General features: G+C 34.2%; 1 protein-coding gene across 1 annotated transcript in view; it reads right to left on the bottom strand.

Annotated features, from left to right (window-relative positions):
* Positions 1–3,855: 3,855 nt before the first annotated feature.
* Positions 3,856–17,572, bottom strand: part of armc6 (armadillo repeat containing 6) — a 25,343-nt gene continuing 11,626 nt past the window's right edge. Inside the window, exons 5-8 of the mRNA XM_016234652.1 lie at positions 8,958–9,103; positions 8,740–8,871; positions 5,952–6,089; positions 3,856–4,249 (exon numbers count right to left, since the gene is read on the bottom strand). Of these exons, the coding sequence (XP_016090138.1) occupies positions 4,037–4,249; positions 5,952–6,089; positions 8,740–8,871; positions 8,958–9,103 (629 nt within the window). The 3' untranslated portion in view covers positions 3,856–4,036. The remainder of the gene's footprint in view (positions 4,250–5,951; positions 6,090–8,739; positions 8,872–8,957; positions 9,104–17,572) is intronic.

The raw sequence follows: 17,572 nt of genomic DNA, 5'->3' as shown, positions 1-17,572 counted from the left end.
TTTTTTCATTATTTTAATGCATTTTAATTAATTAATTAAAAAATAAAATATTTATATATAATATTTACATGTCATTAATGCATGCCATTTAAAATGTATTGTCTATTTGGCTTAATATTTACTTTTTTTTTTAAACTCACTATAGTACTGTACTGGTAGATGCATTATTTATTTTAATATTTAATTTATTCCATTTAAATTTTTTTCATTATCTTAATGCATTTTAATTAATTAATTAAAAAATAAAATATTTATATATAATATTTACATGTCATTAACGCATGCCATTTAAAAATTGTCTATTTGGCTTAATATTTACTATAAAAAAAAACTCACTTTAGTACTGTACTGGTAGATGCATTATTTTAATATTTCATTTAGTCTATTTTTATTCTTTTTTCCATTATTTTAATGCACGAACTAATTTATTAAAAAATGTAATATTTATATATAGTATTTATTTATATGTCATTAATGCATGCAATTTAAAAATTATGAATGTCTATTTGGCTTAATATTATTTGCTTAAGACATTTTTTTGTCTCTAAACTTTCCCAGATACCCCTAGACCTCAGTCTGGTTTCTTATAAGTACAATGTAATCTCATATATATATATTATATTAAACATCACATACTTTTTCATGCATTAAAACAGTATTGTGTTTAATAAAACCAAGCTAGTCAACACCAACCTAAACACATATTTATGAAACATGTCAATCATTACGCTGTCTATTTTGACAAACAGCTTACCAAGTAAAACAACACACCTGTCAACAGAACATTAAAGCTTATGTATACATCACACCAGCTTCAGTTTGACTTGTAAACCTATCAAATATACAACACCAATAGGTTTTTTTGGTGCGAGACTCACCGTGACTGTTTATTTAGCTTAGCTACGTCAAATGAAAGCGTCCTTTATTAAATATTTACTCAGATGAACTCATGACACATTTCTCAACATCAGTATCAAAGTGCTTTAGCCTTTTAGCCTGTTAGCAAAACAACTGTTATCATCACATTCCAACGGAGCTCTCGCTTAACTTACCCGACTGTCTGACAGCAGCTTGTTGTAGCTCTCTGCGCCAAATCACGAGAAAAACACCGACTTTAGCGGAATCTGAAGACGATCTGCTCAAACATGGCTATGCTGCTGGTCTGCTAAGCTCGTAAACAAACATATGATGAAGTGATAAACTCCAGTCACCATCCACTTACATAAACAGCAGGCGGCCAGTCAGTCACCATCCACACTAATAACCCGCTCGCGCGGCTGCAGGCGTCCGTTTTGCAGGAAAGCCGGTTAAACACATTTTATTTCACTTTCACTGCTGCTGCTGCGACTTTGAGCTGCTTCACCTGCGCACCTCACGCGTCTGAGGCGGTGCTGCTGTCACACTAGCACGCGAGCGTTGAAGGGCGAGACCCGGTGCATTGTGGGAGTTGTAGTCCGGAGCGGAAGCACGCCTGACGTGGATAGGCTCGTTAGAGGGGAGTAATTAGTAGAAAGGGTGGGGTTTGGAGTTTTAGCGAGAATAAGCCAGAAATAGCGAGAAAGGCGTGTATATTTTATGTTCACGTGTGAAGTATTATGGTATGGATGCGATGATGATACCAGGGTGTGCCATATAATTACTATGGTATCTGGTAATCAGATCATAATAATTACTATATATTTATTTAAAGCACTGCTCGTTTGCAGAAACTAATACTTAGAAACACATTGAAGTCTGATCTACAGTAGCAGTACTGTACTATATAGTACATAGAATATCACTTTTACAATATTTAAAAAAAACAGTAGTACCATTTAGAGCTGCATATCTAAATAATTGTCATTTTTTTAAATGTAGCATTGTTTCTATTAATATTTAAAATATATTTTTTTTATATACATTTAACGTTTTTGACTTCACTTTTTCATTGTAGGTAATTTTTTTATTTATTTATGTTCTTTTTTTTTCTTTTTTTTTAAAGAAATGTCTATTTTTTTAAATGATTACATCATGGTTAAACCAAACTAAAATACAAAAAATAATAAACTTAATTAAACTAAACTAAAAACTTTAAACTAACATAAATTTAATTTTTTTTATATTTTATAAATTCATGTTTATTTTAAGTAACAAAAATTATTTATGGTTTTAATTTTAGTATGGCATATTTCTGTGTATTAATATCTAAGACCACTACTGAACCACGATGCCTTTTCAGAAAAAAAAAGTTAAAAAGTTATCAAAGCAATGATCATTTCTACCAAAATACTTGTTACTATAATTATAAAATGTGCATTAATTAAAAATGAAATAAAAGCTAAACTTTAAAATTAAATTAAACTATTTTGAAGGCATATTATACTATATATATTATTGCATTTAGATATTTTAATGTATTATGATTTTACAGTAGCAACTATAAATGGTATGTCAGTATAAATGTAGGGTATATTTTTGTAAGGGAATATTATGGTCAGTGTGTAATATAGACACACCAGTGTAAGTCTAGAGCTGCTTGATTTAATCACAAACACTATCAGTTCTAGAACAGAGCGGGTTTAATCAGAGAATATTGCAATATTGCAACACAGAAAACACTTGTGACTCATATTTTGTGCATGAAAGGGTATTCGCATTAAGAAAAAAAGAATGTTAAAATGTTAAAAATAAGCATGAAACGCACTGCAGTGAATGCACATTCAACAGGCAGGGCGATGGTCTTTAGATTAAATATATTATTAAGGGTAAAACGGCCACAGTGTGACAATCCAGCAGTGCACTTCTGAATTAAGTACACTTGATTCTCGCTGTCAACATCAGCTCAAATGAATCCAGACCAAGCACAGTGGTCATTCGTTGGTAAAAACCTCATACAAACTATAAATAGTGGCAATAAAATGTTTAAACTAGTGCTGTCAAACGATTAATCGTGATTAATCGCATCCAAAATAATAGTTTTTGTTTACATAATACATGTGGGTCAAAGACGTGAAGATGTCCGCATCAAAAGAAATTTACAAGTGTGGTTTTATGTCCAAAGCACATTAAATGTAAGTAAAGTGTCTACTTTTAAGGTTTCAAATAAGTTTTTGGAGAATAAAATGTTAAAATTTGGTTGAAATAATGTTACGTTGTCGTTCAGTGTAACACGATATTTAAGTAAAAATTCAAACATGCTTATTCTGACGTGTGCATATTAAAATATATAAAAGAATACGGGAGCATATTACATTTTATTGTGTTTTAAATGAGTAAAAAATTCTTACTGACAAACGGGCAAAAGCTAGGATAGTGGCACATTTAAAAATATGTAAAATTACAACTATTTAGTATTTGGGGTGAAAGTAATTAGTCTTTTAATATGCCATAAATTTATTTTTGTTGTAAATATGCCTGACGAGATTGTTACACTGAACGACATTTTAGTGTCTCTTCTGTAAATCAGGGGAAAATGTATGATATTTATTTTTTGCTCGGAAAAACAAAAACAAAATTGCAATTAAATTAAACAGAAAACTTTTAAATTTTGGGGGGGGGAAACAACAATTTAAAGCAGCATTACATTTATTGGTTTTATGCTTAAACCCTTTTCGTCTTTGACCCATTTATGTGTACTGTGTATATTTATAATGTATATATAAATACACACACATACAGTATATATTTTGGAAATATTTACATGCATATACATTTATATTCTTGTATGTTATATTATATATAAATATATTTATTATATAAACACAACATATTTTTCTTAAATATATACATGCATGTGTATATATTTACATATATGTGTAAATATATACATTAAATGCGATTAATCGCGATTAATCGTTTGAAAGCACTACTTTAACTAAAAAAAACACATATATACACTGTAACCTGTAATGCATTCTATGCATGTGGACGTCAGATGCACTTCGATTCTCCCGGAAGATGTTTGATCACAGAGTTAGTATGAGCTCCACAGTTAGGACATGCTGTCGTATGATTTAATCGTGATTGTGTTGAGTTTACAGATGTTTGGCAACATTCGTCAGTGACTCAGGCTTCCCTTCTTGCCCGTCCAGAGTTCTCGTAGCTCCACCTGGCAGCCGAGGTCTCTGAGAGCGGCTCGACCCACGTCGCCGCAGTCTCTGTGAGCCGCCAGAGCCTGCGAGATCAGCGCCTCGGCTCCCATCTCCAGGATGAGCTGGCTGAAGTCTCGTGTGCGGGCCACCAGGTTCCTCAACAGCATGCAGGACTGTTTCTGGAACAGCGGGAAACAGGAGAGTGTAGTCACTAAAAGAATTTCATTAAACAATACAAGTAGCGGCTGGTTTGGTTTCCAGAAACAACAGGGAAGACAGGAATACTTGTTTAGAAGCTTGTGTTATTTATTAATTTTTTCAGAAAACAAAGCGAACACAAGTACAAAGAAAACAAAAAAAGGCCAAAAGGGCTTGTAAAAGTGTTTCTTATGGAAGAGGATTAGTGCCAAGCAATAAAAAAATAAATAAAACCATCTCGAGATTAAAGTCGTAAAATTTTGAGAAAAACTCGTTAAATTGAGAAAAGTCCAAATACAATGTTGCGTATAAAAGCGTTAAATTACGAGAAAAAATAAGTTACATTTTGAGAAAAAAGCCAGAATAAAATTGAGAATACAACTCATTAAATTACGAGAAAAAAGTCTTTACATTTTGAGAAAAAACTCGTAAAATTTAGAGAAAAAAAGTAGTTAAATATAGAGTAAAAAGTCGTTAAATTACGAGAAAAAAAGTCTAAAAATGTTGAGAATTAACTCATTAAATTACAAGAAAAAAGTAGTTAAATAGAGAAAAAGTCGTTAAATTGAAAAAAAAGTCGGAATAAAATTCAGAATACACTCATTAAATTAAAAAAAAAGTCGTTAAATTTCGAGAAAAAACTAGGTAATTTTAAGAAAAAAGTCGGCATAAAATGTTGATAATAAACTCATTAAATTACAAGAAAAAAGTTGTTAAATTGAGAAAAAGAAAAGTCGGAATAAAATTGAATGACTTTAATCTTAAAGTGGTTTTATTTTTTTTATTATTACTTGGCCTTAATCCTCTTCCATAGTTTCTCAAAACACAATAATAATAGTAATAAAAAATATTAAATTTAATTAAATCTAAATCTATAGCAAATATATAAAAAGTAATTTTTGTCAGAAAAAAGTTATTCAAATCACTAGATTTGATTTGAGATTTTCTATTAGTTTTAGTACTTTTGTTATGTGTTCCTTTTCTTAAAAATATATTTGTATTATTCAAAATGTATTAGTTTTAGTTTTGTAGTGCATAAAGTTAAACTAAATGAAAACAAGAAATATTGCTGTGATGGAGAGACTTTGAAATGGTCTTTCATCAGTAGTTTGGCAACTAGCTGAAATAAAGTTTATATTTATTTTAGTATGTTAAAGTTAATTTAATTTCAAGCAACAAATGTTTTTATGCTTTTAGTATTTTTTTATTTATTTAACTATATTTTATTTAATTTGTTAACTATAATAACCATCATCAAGTATTCACCAAGAAGCAAAATAAATAAAATAAAAATAAAAAAATCTATCAAAACAGCACATTTACACAAAGAAAGTACTTTTAAATGAAAAAGTAAGAAAAAAAAATTATTTAGAAGAAAATGATTAGTTAAAGGCTTGTTTCACACTAAGGAGCAATATAGTTATTGTTTTTGGTCAGGCCTTAAGAGCAAAATGAGATGCATTTTCACCTAGTTTTGGATGGCATAAAGGAAATTGTGAAATTTTTTACTTTTCTGTTACTATGTAAGAATAAAGTCCCGTTCCTGTAGCTGAAACAGTAGAGCGTGGCACTAGCAACACCAAGGTTGTGAGTTTTTTTAACCTTGAATGCAATCAATGTAAGTCGCTTTGGATGAAAGCATCTGCTAATGCATTTGAGTCAGCGCACACACTGTGGGTTTACCTGCACATTAACTTCAGCCGGATGAGTCTTCATGGCCTGCAGGGCCGCCAGCACGCCGCCACACTCCATGATGACTTTACAGTTGTTGGGTTTGCGTAGAGCGAGAACACAGAGCGCCGCACATCCCTGCTCACACACCTGAACCCACAGCGCACAAACACAGCAAAAGGCACTCAGAGGAATTTCAGAGTTTAAGAACAGACTCGTTTCAATTAACAAGTGATTTTGAGCTGAAGTGTGACAGACTGGAGTAATGACGCTGAAAACTCCATTCGATCACAGCAAAAAATAAATACATTTAAGAGATATTCACATAGAAAACAGTTATTTTAAAGGTGGCATATCATGAAAATCTGACTTTTCCAGGTTTTAAGTGCTGTAATCAGGTCCCCGGTGCATCTACCAACCAAGCAAACGTGAAAAAGATTAACCCAGTAACTTTGATTTGGTAAGACTTTTTCTGCAAGCGTCTGAGAAAACCAGCACGTCTAGTGACGTCACAAAGGGATCTCATTATAATATTACCGCCCCTTAATCTGTAAGTTTATTGTGTTTTCACAAGCGACAACGGTGCACCAGCTCTAATGCCATGGAGAGAATTTGAGCAAAACATGCTAACTGTTCTGTCTTTGGCTGCACAGACGAGCACAGAACACAGTTTAGAGTCCCAGCCTCAGAGGAGACGAGAGAGCAGTGCATTTATTGATTTATTTACTGTATATTACTGCTGCCACACAGATCTAAAATAAACATGTGATTTATTTCCCAGCTGTTTACCTTCACAGACATAACCCACTGTTTTTGTAACTAACGAGTGTTTTTAAGGTAAGCTTGTGTGTGAATGAGAACTTAGTTTAGTGCTCGCATGCTGCGACAGCCGCTTTCTGTGCGTGTGCTTCAGATGTGTGCGCTCAGAAGACCTTATATCAGTAGTTTAAACTCATATGGTTTCAAACGCATGATTTCAGAGCGATAAACATGATAATCAGAACCAAAACAGATGTTTTTAGCATTTTAAAGGTGGCATATCATGAAAATCTGACTTTTCCAGGTTTTAAGTGCTGTAATCAGGTCCCCGGTGCATCTACCAACCAAGCAAACGTGAAAAAGATTAACCCAGTAACTTTGATTTGGTAAGACTTTTTCTGCAAGCGTCTGAGAAAACCAGCACGTCTAGTGACGTCACAAAGGGATCTCATTATAATATTACCGCCCCTTAATCTGTAAGTTTATTGTGTTTTCACAAGCGACAACGGTGCACCAGCTCTAATGCCATGGAGAGAATTTGAGCAAAACATGCTAACTGTTCTGTCTTTGGCTGCACAGACGAGCACAGAACACAGTTTAGAGTCCCAGCCTCAGAGGAGACGAGAGAGCAGTGCATTTATTGATTTATTTACTGTATATTACTGCTGCCACACAGATCTAAAATAAACATGTGATTTATTTCCCAGCTGTTTACCTTCACAGACATAACCCACTGTTTTTGTAACTAACGAGTGTTTTTAAGGTAAGCTTGTGTGTGAATGAGAACTTAGTTTAGTGCTCGCATGCTGCGACAGCCGCTTTCTGTGCGTGTGCTTCAGATGTGTGCGCTCAGAAGACCTTATATCAGTAGTTTAAACTCATATGGTTTCAAACGCATGATTTCAGAGCGATAAACATGATAATCAGAACCAAAACAGATGTTTTTAGCAGGTATGAGCTGTAATAGCCCAGCTCTATTCTGGAAAAGGGGGCGGGGAGCAGCAGCTCATTTGCATTTAAAGAGACAGGCCCGAAAAACAGCGTGTTTCTGCTTGCACTCAAAATAGGCATTTTCAAAATGATATAATAAATGATCTGTGGAGTATTTTGAGCTGAAACTTCACAGACACATTCTGGGGACACCAGAGACTTATATTACATATTGTAAAAAGAGGCGTAATATGTCTCCTTTAAATTGTAATAATATTTCACGGTTTTACTTACTTTTTTATGAAATAAATGCAGCCTTGGTGACTTCTTTCAATAACATAAAAAACATACTGACCTCAAACTTTTGAACACTAGTGTATATAACTAGAAATGTAAATCTAGTGATTATATCATTAATAACTAATTACTATAAACTTTGTTTCATGCATTTTCTTTGTGGAAACAAGACTTGTTTGTTAATTATATGATTATAACAATTACAAAAATGTTTATAATTTTAAAAAACTCTTAAAAATAATAAAAAATATATATCATTTTATAATTCTACATTTAATATTTCATTTTTTTCTTATTATTATTTACATATAACTTTATAATTCTACATTTAGGCCAGGGCTTAGACTAAACCAGGATTAGGCCATAGTTCAATTAGGACATTTAAGTAATTTTTATAAACATGCCTTAGAAAAAACATTACTGGTGTGCATTTTGAGACAAAATAAAGGCACTGATATATTTTAAAGGTCAGTCAGAGCAAGTTTGGTTCAGTTGAAACAGCTCAGACTTAGATTTTAAGATTTAAGCCTGGCATTAGGCTTAAGCCTTGTCTGTGAAACCGGGGGTTAATATTTCATTTTTTTATTCTTATTCATATAATTATATAATACTTAGGTGGTATGTCCAACACTGAATTGTCTATTAACATTACTGAATGTTTCTGGAAACAGCAGGAATGTACGAGTAATTTACTATTAAACTGTTAATTATTCAAACATAGACTTTAACTTACTAAAAGGTTTAAAAGCAGTTCACAATTTGTGGACAGTAATTAGATAATAACAGGCATTCTATTGCACTTCTGAGGACACACCTGTGCACTGGCCATGTGACGGTTCATCGCCATGACGATAAGCTCCGCCCCTCCGGCAGTCACAATGGAATCTTTGACATCATCGTTTCCTGCGATGGCCTTCAGTGCGCTGAGCACCTGCTTCACAAGCTCCTGGAAGACAGAAGCATCACAACAGCAAGACATTGGTTTGTGTTCATAGCAAACAATGCCGAACCTCTCGCTGATCCAGAGCTCACCTGACGATCCAGACTGTCAGCCAGGAGTGTGATCATGAACGTCAGGCCCCCGAGGTCTACGATGTCCTGGCAGAACTCGTTTCTCACGGCCAGACGGGACAGAGTAGCACAGAGTTCACTGAGCACTGCTGTGTTCCCTGGATGAGCTGAAAACCAGTCATAAGGCCAAGGGTCAAAGTTGAATAAATAAGCTTTCCATTGATGTATGGTTTGTTAGGATAGGACAATATCTGGCCGAGATACGACTATTTGAAAATCTGGAATCTGAGGGTGCAAAAAAATCGAGATATTGAGAAAATCATCTTTAAAGTTGTTCAAATGAAGTTCTTAGCAATGCATATTACTAATCAAACATTAAGTTTTGATATATTTACGGTAGGACATTTACAAAATATCTTCATGGAACATGATCTTTACTTTATATCCTAATGATTTTTGGCATAAAAGAGAAATCTATAATTTTGTCCCATACAACGTATTGTTGGCTATTGCTGCAAATATACCCCAGCGACTTAACACTGCTTTTGTGCTGCAGGGACACATATATGCATTTATTATAACTCTGCCCTGCATCATATTTCCTTAGTGAAATCCAATAGGTTTCTTACTAATGTTTCTGTCGAATGCAAAAAATTGTGTCTATTTGTGTCACACGTTCATTAAAAAATTATGCATTTTGTAGCATTTTTGATTTCAAAAAACATTTGTAAGGCTATTTTCATTGCAAAAATAATTTTAAAAAATACAAGTATAACAAATACAATAAAAACCAGCAAACAAACAAACAAACAGGTTATATTACGCAAGATTTTATACATTAACATATGATAAAAATTCTAAAACTTTTTCTGGCAAAATTATACTAAACTCTTTAAGTGAGTTCATAAAAGGGTTTTTACATACATTAAATAGCACCACATACACATAAAAATCTACAAAATAATGTAATAGCGTAAAATATATCCTAATGTTTAAATTAATTACAAAGGTGATGGTCCTCATAAAACTTTATATAATAATACTTCACATTATTATTGTGTTTACTATCTATTTGACCAAATAAATGCAGACTTAGTGAACATAAAGAAAAACAAACAAAAAAGATCAACAAAAATAGTAATTATTCCAAATTAAGTGTGTGTTTTGGATAACAAAAAATATTCATATATTATATTAATACAAACAGTAATATTGCCAAATATTATAATAAAAAAAATAAAATAAAAATGTAACTTTGACTGCTTTTGTTAGTTTGACAAGTGCATTAAAGCGGAAAGATTTATGATATTTTCGAACCCAGCATCATCAAACGAAGTAATATTAGGCCTTGTTTCTGCAAATCAACAAATCATATCACTACATTAATAATAACACCATATACACATAAATCTACAAGATAATATAATAGCATAAAATATATCCTAATGTTTACATTAATTATGAATATGAAAGTCCGATTTGTCTTCAGTGTTATTACCATTTCAAATCAGCTTTTATCTTTTTGTAGTTCACTTAGTCCTGCGGTGTGAAAACTGAATTATTAAAAGGACAAATATTTCATGTAGCCTCTAAACGAAACAGCCTTTAAACAGTAGTGTATGCATATTTTTGGATCTAAAATATTATTACAAAAAACTGAAACTTTTGACATTTGACCGCTTTTCTTATATTGATAAATATATAGTTCAGTCATGAAACTCTAGATGGCGCAGGCTGACGGGGTGTTAACATAACTGATGATATTCAGAGAGTTAAACGACTTGGCACAAGCTGATTGGTTCATGCTGCATATGCAGCCAATGAGCTTACTGCCTTGCATTTATATAGCATTCACTTGAGATTCAGAGGGTACCAGCCACCACTTTTTCCCAGTATGGAATCCGAAGTCGCGGTCCCCTCTGCCCACGCATTCGTCCAGAGGCGGATTTTAGAACAGTAAAGTGAATTGGGGATTACCTTATTTGCCCAAAATCTCCAATGTATTTAATATCTGCTGTGGGCATTCATTTCTACATTAACCGCGAACGGATTGCTTTCAGACGCACACCTCACTAGTGGGGTTGGTTTGCAGTTGGCGTTTCACAGTTTTAAGTCAAGGTGAACCCGTATAACCGTCTTTCATAAACGTCATACTGTCAACAGCCTTACCTATTTTAATGAGCAACAGAAAATAATATAGGCCCGCTCATACATGTACTCGTGCCGCATTGCAATGCATTTAGTCAGAAGAGGGAGCGCTCATTTAAACGGACCACACCTCTATTTCCCTCGTTACCTTGGTTCAGCGATAGTGAAGAGTTTAATATAAAAGTCATGTTTAGCGATAGTTTAAAGATAATTAATTATGAATTCGTTTAAAAAAAAAAAAAGATACTACTAATAATAAATCATTTCCAATCAGTAGCCCATGTGCAATGTAGTTAATAGTAGGACGCTCTTAAACTGGAATTTACTATTTGTGTATTCAGTTGGGCTTACAGCAATTATAGTACTTTCATGGTGTGTAGGTAGCAGTATCATAGAATTCAGATCACGTTATTAGCGAATTGTTAATTGCAGTGTGCATAGCAAATCAAGTCAAATTATTACTGTTGTTTATAGCAGCGGCAGCAGGAAGTATCTGGTAGTAACTTACATGAAATTTCAGTGATAACGCATGGGGTAAGTAACTCTTTTCAAATGAAATAGGCATTATTTGTTTGCGTTTCATTGTTTAATAAAGACGCTAGTAATTCTAAGCTGTAGCAGTAGTATGCATAGCTAATCAGATCGCAATTTTAATAGCACAAATTTAATAGCAGCAGAATGGCATGGCAAATTCAGATGCATGTTAGAAATAATATTAGCAGCAGGAAGTCAAATTATTGCTAATATAGCAGCGGCAGCAGGAAGTATCTGGTAGTAACTTACATGAAATTTCAGTGATAACGCATGGGGTAAGTAACTCTTTTCAAATGAAATAGGCATTATTTGTTTGCGTTTCATTGTTTAATAAAGACGCTAGTAATTCTAAGCTGTAGCAGTAGTATGCATAGCTAATCAGATCGCAATTTTAATAGCACAAATTTAATAGCAGCAGAATGGCATGGCAAATTCAGATGCATGTTAGAAATAATATTAGCAGCAGTCTGCATAGCAACCAATTATTATTGTTAATATAGCAAGGGCAGCAGAAAGTACTTTGGTTGCATGAAATTTCAGCAATAATGCATGGATGAGCTACAGCGATTCTAGTACTTTCACAGAGTGTAGCAGCAGTATCCATAGAATTTCAGATTGCATTATTAGCAAATCAGCTTTTATCTTTTTGTAGTTCACTTAGTCCTGCGGTGTGAAAACTGAATTATTAAAAGGACAAATATTTCATGTAGCCTCTAAACGAAACAGCCTTTAAACAGTAGTGTATGCATATTTTTGGATCTAAAATATTATTACAAAAAACTGAAACTTTTGACATTTGACCGCTTTTCTTATATTGATAAATATATAGTTCAGTCATGAAACTCTAGATGGCGCAGGCTGACGGGGTGTTAACATAACTGATGATATTCAGAGAGTTAAACGACTTGGCACAAGCTGATTGGTTCATGCTGCATATGCAGCCAATGAGCTTACTGCCTTGCATTTATATAGCATTCACTTGAGATTCAGCAGCTAGATAAGTAAACGGTTTTCACTCTGTTTTCTGTGCATTATTGTGTTCGTCAGATGTACATTTTTAAACTAGAAAACAAGTTGTAAAACTACGTGCAGGTTATTCGCGTGAGGAGTAATTACGAAGCATGTATTGTTCATATAACAGCAGTGGCATTAGCAGCAGCAGCAAGCACTTTTCCTAGTTCATGTATGTGAGAATACAACGTCAAGCGTCGCGGATTTTAGAACAGTAAAGTGAATTGGGGATTACCTTATTTGCCCAAAATCTCCAATGTATTTAATATCTGCTGTGGGCATTCATTTCTACATTAACCGCGAACGGATTGCTTTCAGACGCACACCTCACTAGTGGGGTTGGTTTGCAGTTGGCGTTTCACAGTTTTAAGTCAAGGTGAACCCGTATAACCGTCTTTCATAAACGTCATACTGTCTACCTATTTACCTATTTTAATGAGCAACAGAAAATAATATAGGCCCGCTCATACATGTACTCGTGCCGCATTGCAATGCAGAAGAGGGAAAGAGGGAGCGCTCATTTAAACGGACCACACCTCTATTTCACTCGTTACCTTGGTTCAGCGATAGTGAAGAGTTTATTATAAAAGTCACTTTACATGTTTAGTGATAGTTTAAAGATAATTAATCATGAATTTGTTTAAAATATAAAGATACTACTAATAATAAATAATTTCCAATCAGTAGACCATGTACAATGTAGCTAATAGTAGGACACTCTTAAACTGGAATTTACTATTTGTGTATTCAGTTGGGCTTACAGCAATTATAGTACTTTCATGGAGTGTAGCAGCAGTATCATAGAATTCAGATCACGTTATTAGCGAATTGTTAATTGCAGTGTGCATAGCAAATCAAGTCAAATTATTACTGTTGTTTATAGCAGCGGCAGCAGGAAGTATCTGGTAGTAACTTACATGAAATTTCAGTGATAACGCATGGGGTAAGTAACTCTTTTCAAATGAAATAGGCATTATTTGTTTGCGTTTCATTGTTTAATAAAGACGCTAGTAATTCTAAGCTGTAGCAGTAGTATGCATAGCTAATCAGATCGCAATTTTAATAGCACAAATTTAATAGCAGCAGAATGGCATGGCAAATTCAGATGCATGTTAGAAATAATATTAGCAGCAGTCTGCATAGCAACCAATTATTATTGTTAATATAGCAAGGGCAGCAGAAAGTACTTTGGTTGCATGAAATTTCAGCAATAATGCATGGATGAGCTACAGCGATTCTAGTACTTTCACAGAGTGTAGCAGCAGTATCCATAGAATTTCAGATTGCATTATTAGCTAATTATTAATAGCAGTATGCATAGCAAATCAAATTATGCATTTAGTTGCGGCAGCAGTAGGTAGTCTGTAGTTTACACTTACATTATTATTTATTCATTTTTCAGACGCTTTTGTCCAAAGCGACTTACTATTGCTGAAGTTTCAGTGATTTAAAATGGATGGTATGTGAACTCTTCAAGCGAATAGGCATTATTTGCATTTCGTTTATTTAAAAGGGGCTTATAGCAATTCTAAGTACCTTTGTGCAGTTGTAGCAGCAGTATGCATAGTATTCAGGTCGCATGTAGCTAATTTAATAGCACCAGCATGCATAGCAATTTCATAAGCAATGTTAGAAATAATATTAGCAGCAGGAAGTCAAATTATTGCTAATATAGCAGCGGCAGCAGTAAGTACTTTAGTTGCTTGAAATTTCAGTTATTACGCATGGGGTAAGTTACTCTTTAACGTGAAATAGGCATTTTATTAATTTGCTTCTTTAACAGGGCTTACAGTAGATTGTGAACCTATTTTTTGAAGCAAAATAGGCACTATTTGATTGAGTTTGCTTGTAAGTAAAGACGCTTATACTTTTGTGCCGCTATTTGCATTTCGTTTATTTAAAAGGGGCTTATAGCAATTCTAAGTACCTTTGTGCAGTTGTAGCAGCAGTATGCATAGTATTCAGGTCGCATGTAGCTAATTTAATAGCACCAGCATGCATAGCAATTTCATATGCAATGTTAGAAATAATATTAGCAGCAGGAAGTCAAATTATTGCTAATATAGCAGCGGCAGCAGTAAGTACTTTAGTTGCTTGAAATTTCAGTTATTACGCATGGGGTAAGTTACTCTTTAAAGTGAAATAGGCATTTTATTAATTTGCTTCTTTAACAGGGCTTACAGTAGATTGTGAACCTATTTTTTGAAGCAAAATAGGCACTATTTGATTGAGTTTGCTTGTTAGTAAAGACGCTTATACTTTTGTGCCGCTATAGCAGAATTATGCATTGCATAGCTATTCAGATCACTAGTTTAGTGAATTTTAACAGCAGCAGTACGCATGGCAAAATTCAGATGCAATGATAGAAATGTTAGCAGCAGTTTGCATGGCAATCCAATTATCACTGTTGCTAATATATCAGCGGCAGCATAAAGTACATTTAATTCCATGAAATTTCAGTGATAAGATAACGCTTGGATGGTAGTGAACTTTTTAGGTGAAATAGGCATTTTGTTACTTTGCTATGCAGTTCAACAGGGTTTATAGAACTCTTCAAAGCGAAATAGGCATTATTTGGTTCTTTGGTTATTTAATAAAGGGGCAGTAGTAATTCTAAGTACTTTTGTGCAGCAGTATGCATAGTTATTCAGATCGCAATGTTAGCTAATTTTATAGCATGCATAGCAAATTCAGATGCAAGGTTAGAAATAATATTAGCAGCAGCATGCATAGCAAGTCATTATTATGGCTAATATAGCAGCAGAAAGCACTTTAGTTGCATGAAATATTAGTGCTAACTCATGGAGGGTAAATTAACTCTTTAAAGTGCAAAAGGTATTTATTACTTTGCTAATTCAACAGGGCTTACAGCAGGTTTTGTGCAGCAGCAGTAGATTATGCTTCGCAAATTCTGATTAAATATTACAACCGCAACAGCTCGCACAATAAATTCCTACTACAACACTGTGAATATCATTAACAGCAACAGCATGTACTTCAACTCCGTATTGAAATGTTAGTGAATATTATCAATAGCAGCAGTAGCAGAAGTTTTGTTGTGTTGGCCGTATCGCACTGCATACATTACAGACCGCTTTACCTATCGTTACGGGTCTATTGATTTGGTCAACACCATGTTAGAGTAAAATAGGCATTCGCCTAGCTACTCGTATGCCTAATTAATGGAGCTCTCAGCAGTTCAGTCTCTTGTGCAGTAGCAGCAGCTTGCATAGGCATTCAGTCATCGAGATTTTTCTCAGCAGCATGCACAGCATTTCTATGTTGCAAATTTAAATTTAGACAATTAATATAAAAGCAGACAACTGTATTTAAATAAAGTCACTGTAGTGTCTTGCTCAAGGCCATCTTGGAACGAGCCACGCATTTAGCAATGATGTGTTCATACAATGCAAACATTATTGTTCTTAATATGCAATATAAATATTTTAAATTATCAAAATAAATGAGCAGGTGCTGCTGAGGCAGAATTAGTTTTGGGCATATGACACCACAACTACAGAGTGTACAGTGATTCATTCTTTCGCCAAATATTTTGTTAGCTTATTAATAAGTTAAAGGTAAGTATTTCCACCGCAGTAACGTTGATAACGTTGACCAATTTTAAACTATTTGCTCAGACCACCCGAGCCTGAGCCAGGTGGTTGCTTCATCGATCAGCCTACAGTGTGATTCCTGTATGTTAAATGACACACATAGTGTGCGTTTCTACCTAGATAAGTTTGAGTTATTGGCTCAGACACACATAGTTATTTAAGTCATTAGTTAAATAAACCTAAGGGTACAGCACCCAGGTTCACATTGTTAAGCCACTAGTTAGTTTATCTGGGCTCCATTAGCCCAGAAACACATTTAACTCGGGTCACTAGTTTAAGCTATCTGGTCAACGGATCAGGTACACACAGCAATAGTTCACTAGCGTTAAACCATTCGGCAAAGCCGGCCTAGGCTCACATAAATAGCAAACACACGGTCTCACGTCTCTCTGGAGCAGCGGCAGTACATATGTCTTTTCAATAGATCTGCTTGTTCTGGGGGGTTTTATCTTTTATATTCCTTCAGCCTTGTAGAGATGATCTTAAGCATATTATTGTATAGCAGCAGCATACATATTTAAATGTTTCTTCTTCCAGCTTTGTTGGGGGGTTATTTTATATGCTATTTGTGCAGCAGCAGCATGTCTTAAATACTCACGGCACCGTATATAATAGGCACACAAAAATACACACACATATAAACACACACAAAGAAAAAGTAGTAGATAGAATGGAAGAAAAAAAAATATATTTATTAAAAAAAAAATAATAATAATAAAAAAAAGAAGAAGATAAATGTAGATAAAGTAGAATTAAAATAGAATAGAAAATGCTAGAGTTAGAGGGTCAAATAAAGATGGAACAGATGTGTTTTTAGTCGTTTCTTGAAGATGGTCTTAGCTGCTGGGACTGAGTTGAGCAGGTCATTCCACCAGGAGGGAACAGTTAATGAAAAAGTCAGTGAAAGTGATTTTGCGCCTCTTTGAGATGGCACAATAATACACCGTTCACTTGCAGAACGCAAGCTTCTAGAGGCACATAACTCTGAAGTAATGAATTTAGGCAAAGGGGTGCAGAGCCAGTGGTGGTTTTGTAGGAAAACATTAATGCCTTTAATGCGAGCAGCTACTGGTAGCCAGTGCAAATTGATGAACTGAGGTGTGACATGCGTTCTTTTCGGCTCATTAAAGATGAATCTTGCTGCCGTGTTCTGGATTAATTGTAGAGGTTTGATAGAAGTGGCTGGAAGACCTGCCAAGAGAGCATTGCAATAGTCCAGCCTGGACAGAACAAGAGCTTGAACAAGGAGTTGTGTTGCATGTTCTGAAAGAAAGGGCCTGATCTTCCTAATGTTGTATAAAGCAAATCTGCAGGACCGGGCAGTTTTAG

Source organism: Sinocyclocheilus grahami, unplaced genomic scaffold (genome assembly GCF_001515645.1).
Source record: "Sinocyclocheilus grahami isolate Dianchi unplaced genomic scaffold, SAMN03320097.WGS_v1.1 scaffold456.1, whole genome shotgun sequence".
NCBI classification, from domain to species: Eukaryota; Metazoa; Chordata; class Actinopteri; order Cypriniformes; family Cyprinidae; genus Sinocyclocheilus; species Sinocyclocheilus grahami.
Note: the sequence above shows the minus strand (reverse complement) of the source record. Positions and strands in the feature narration are given on the sequence as shown.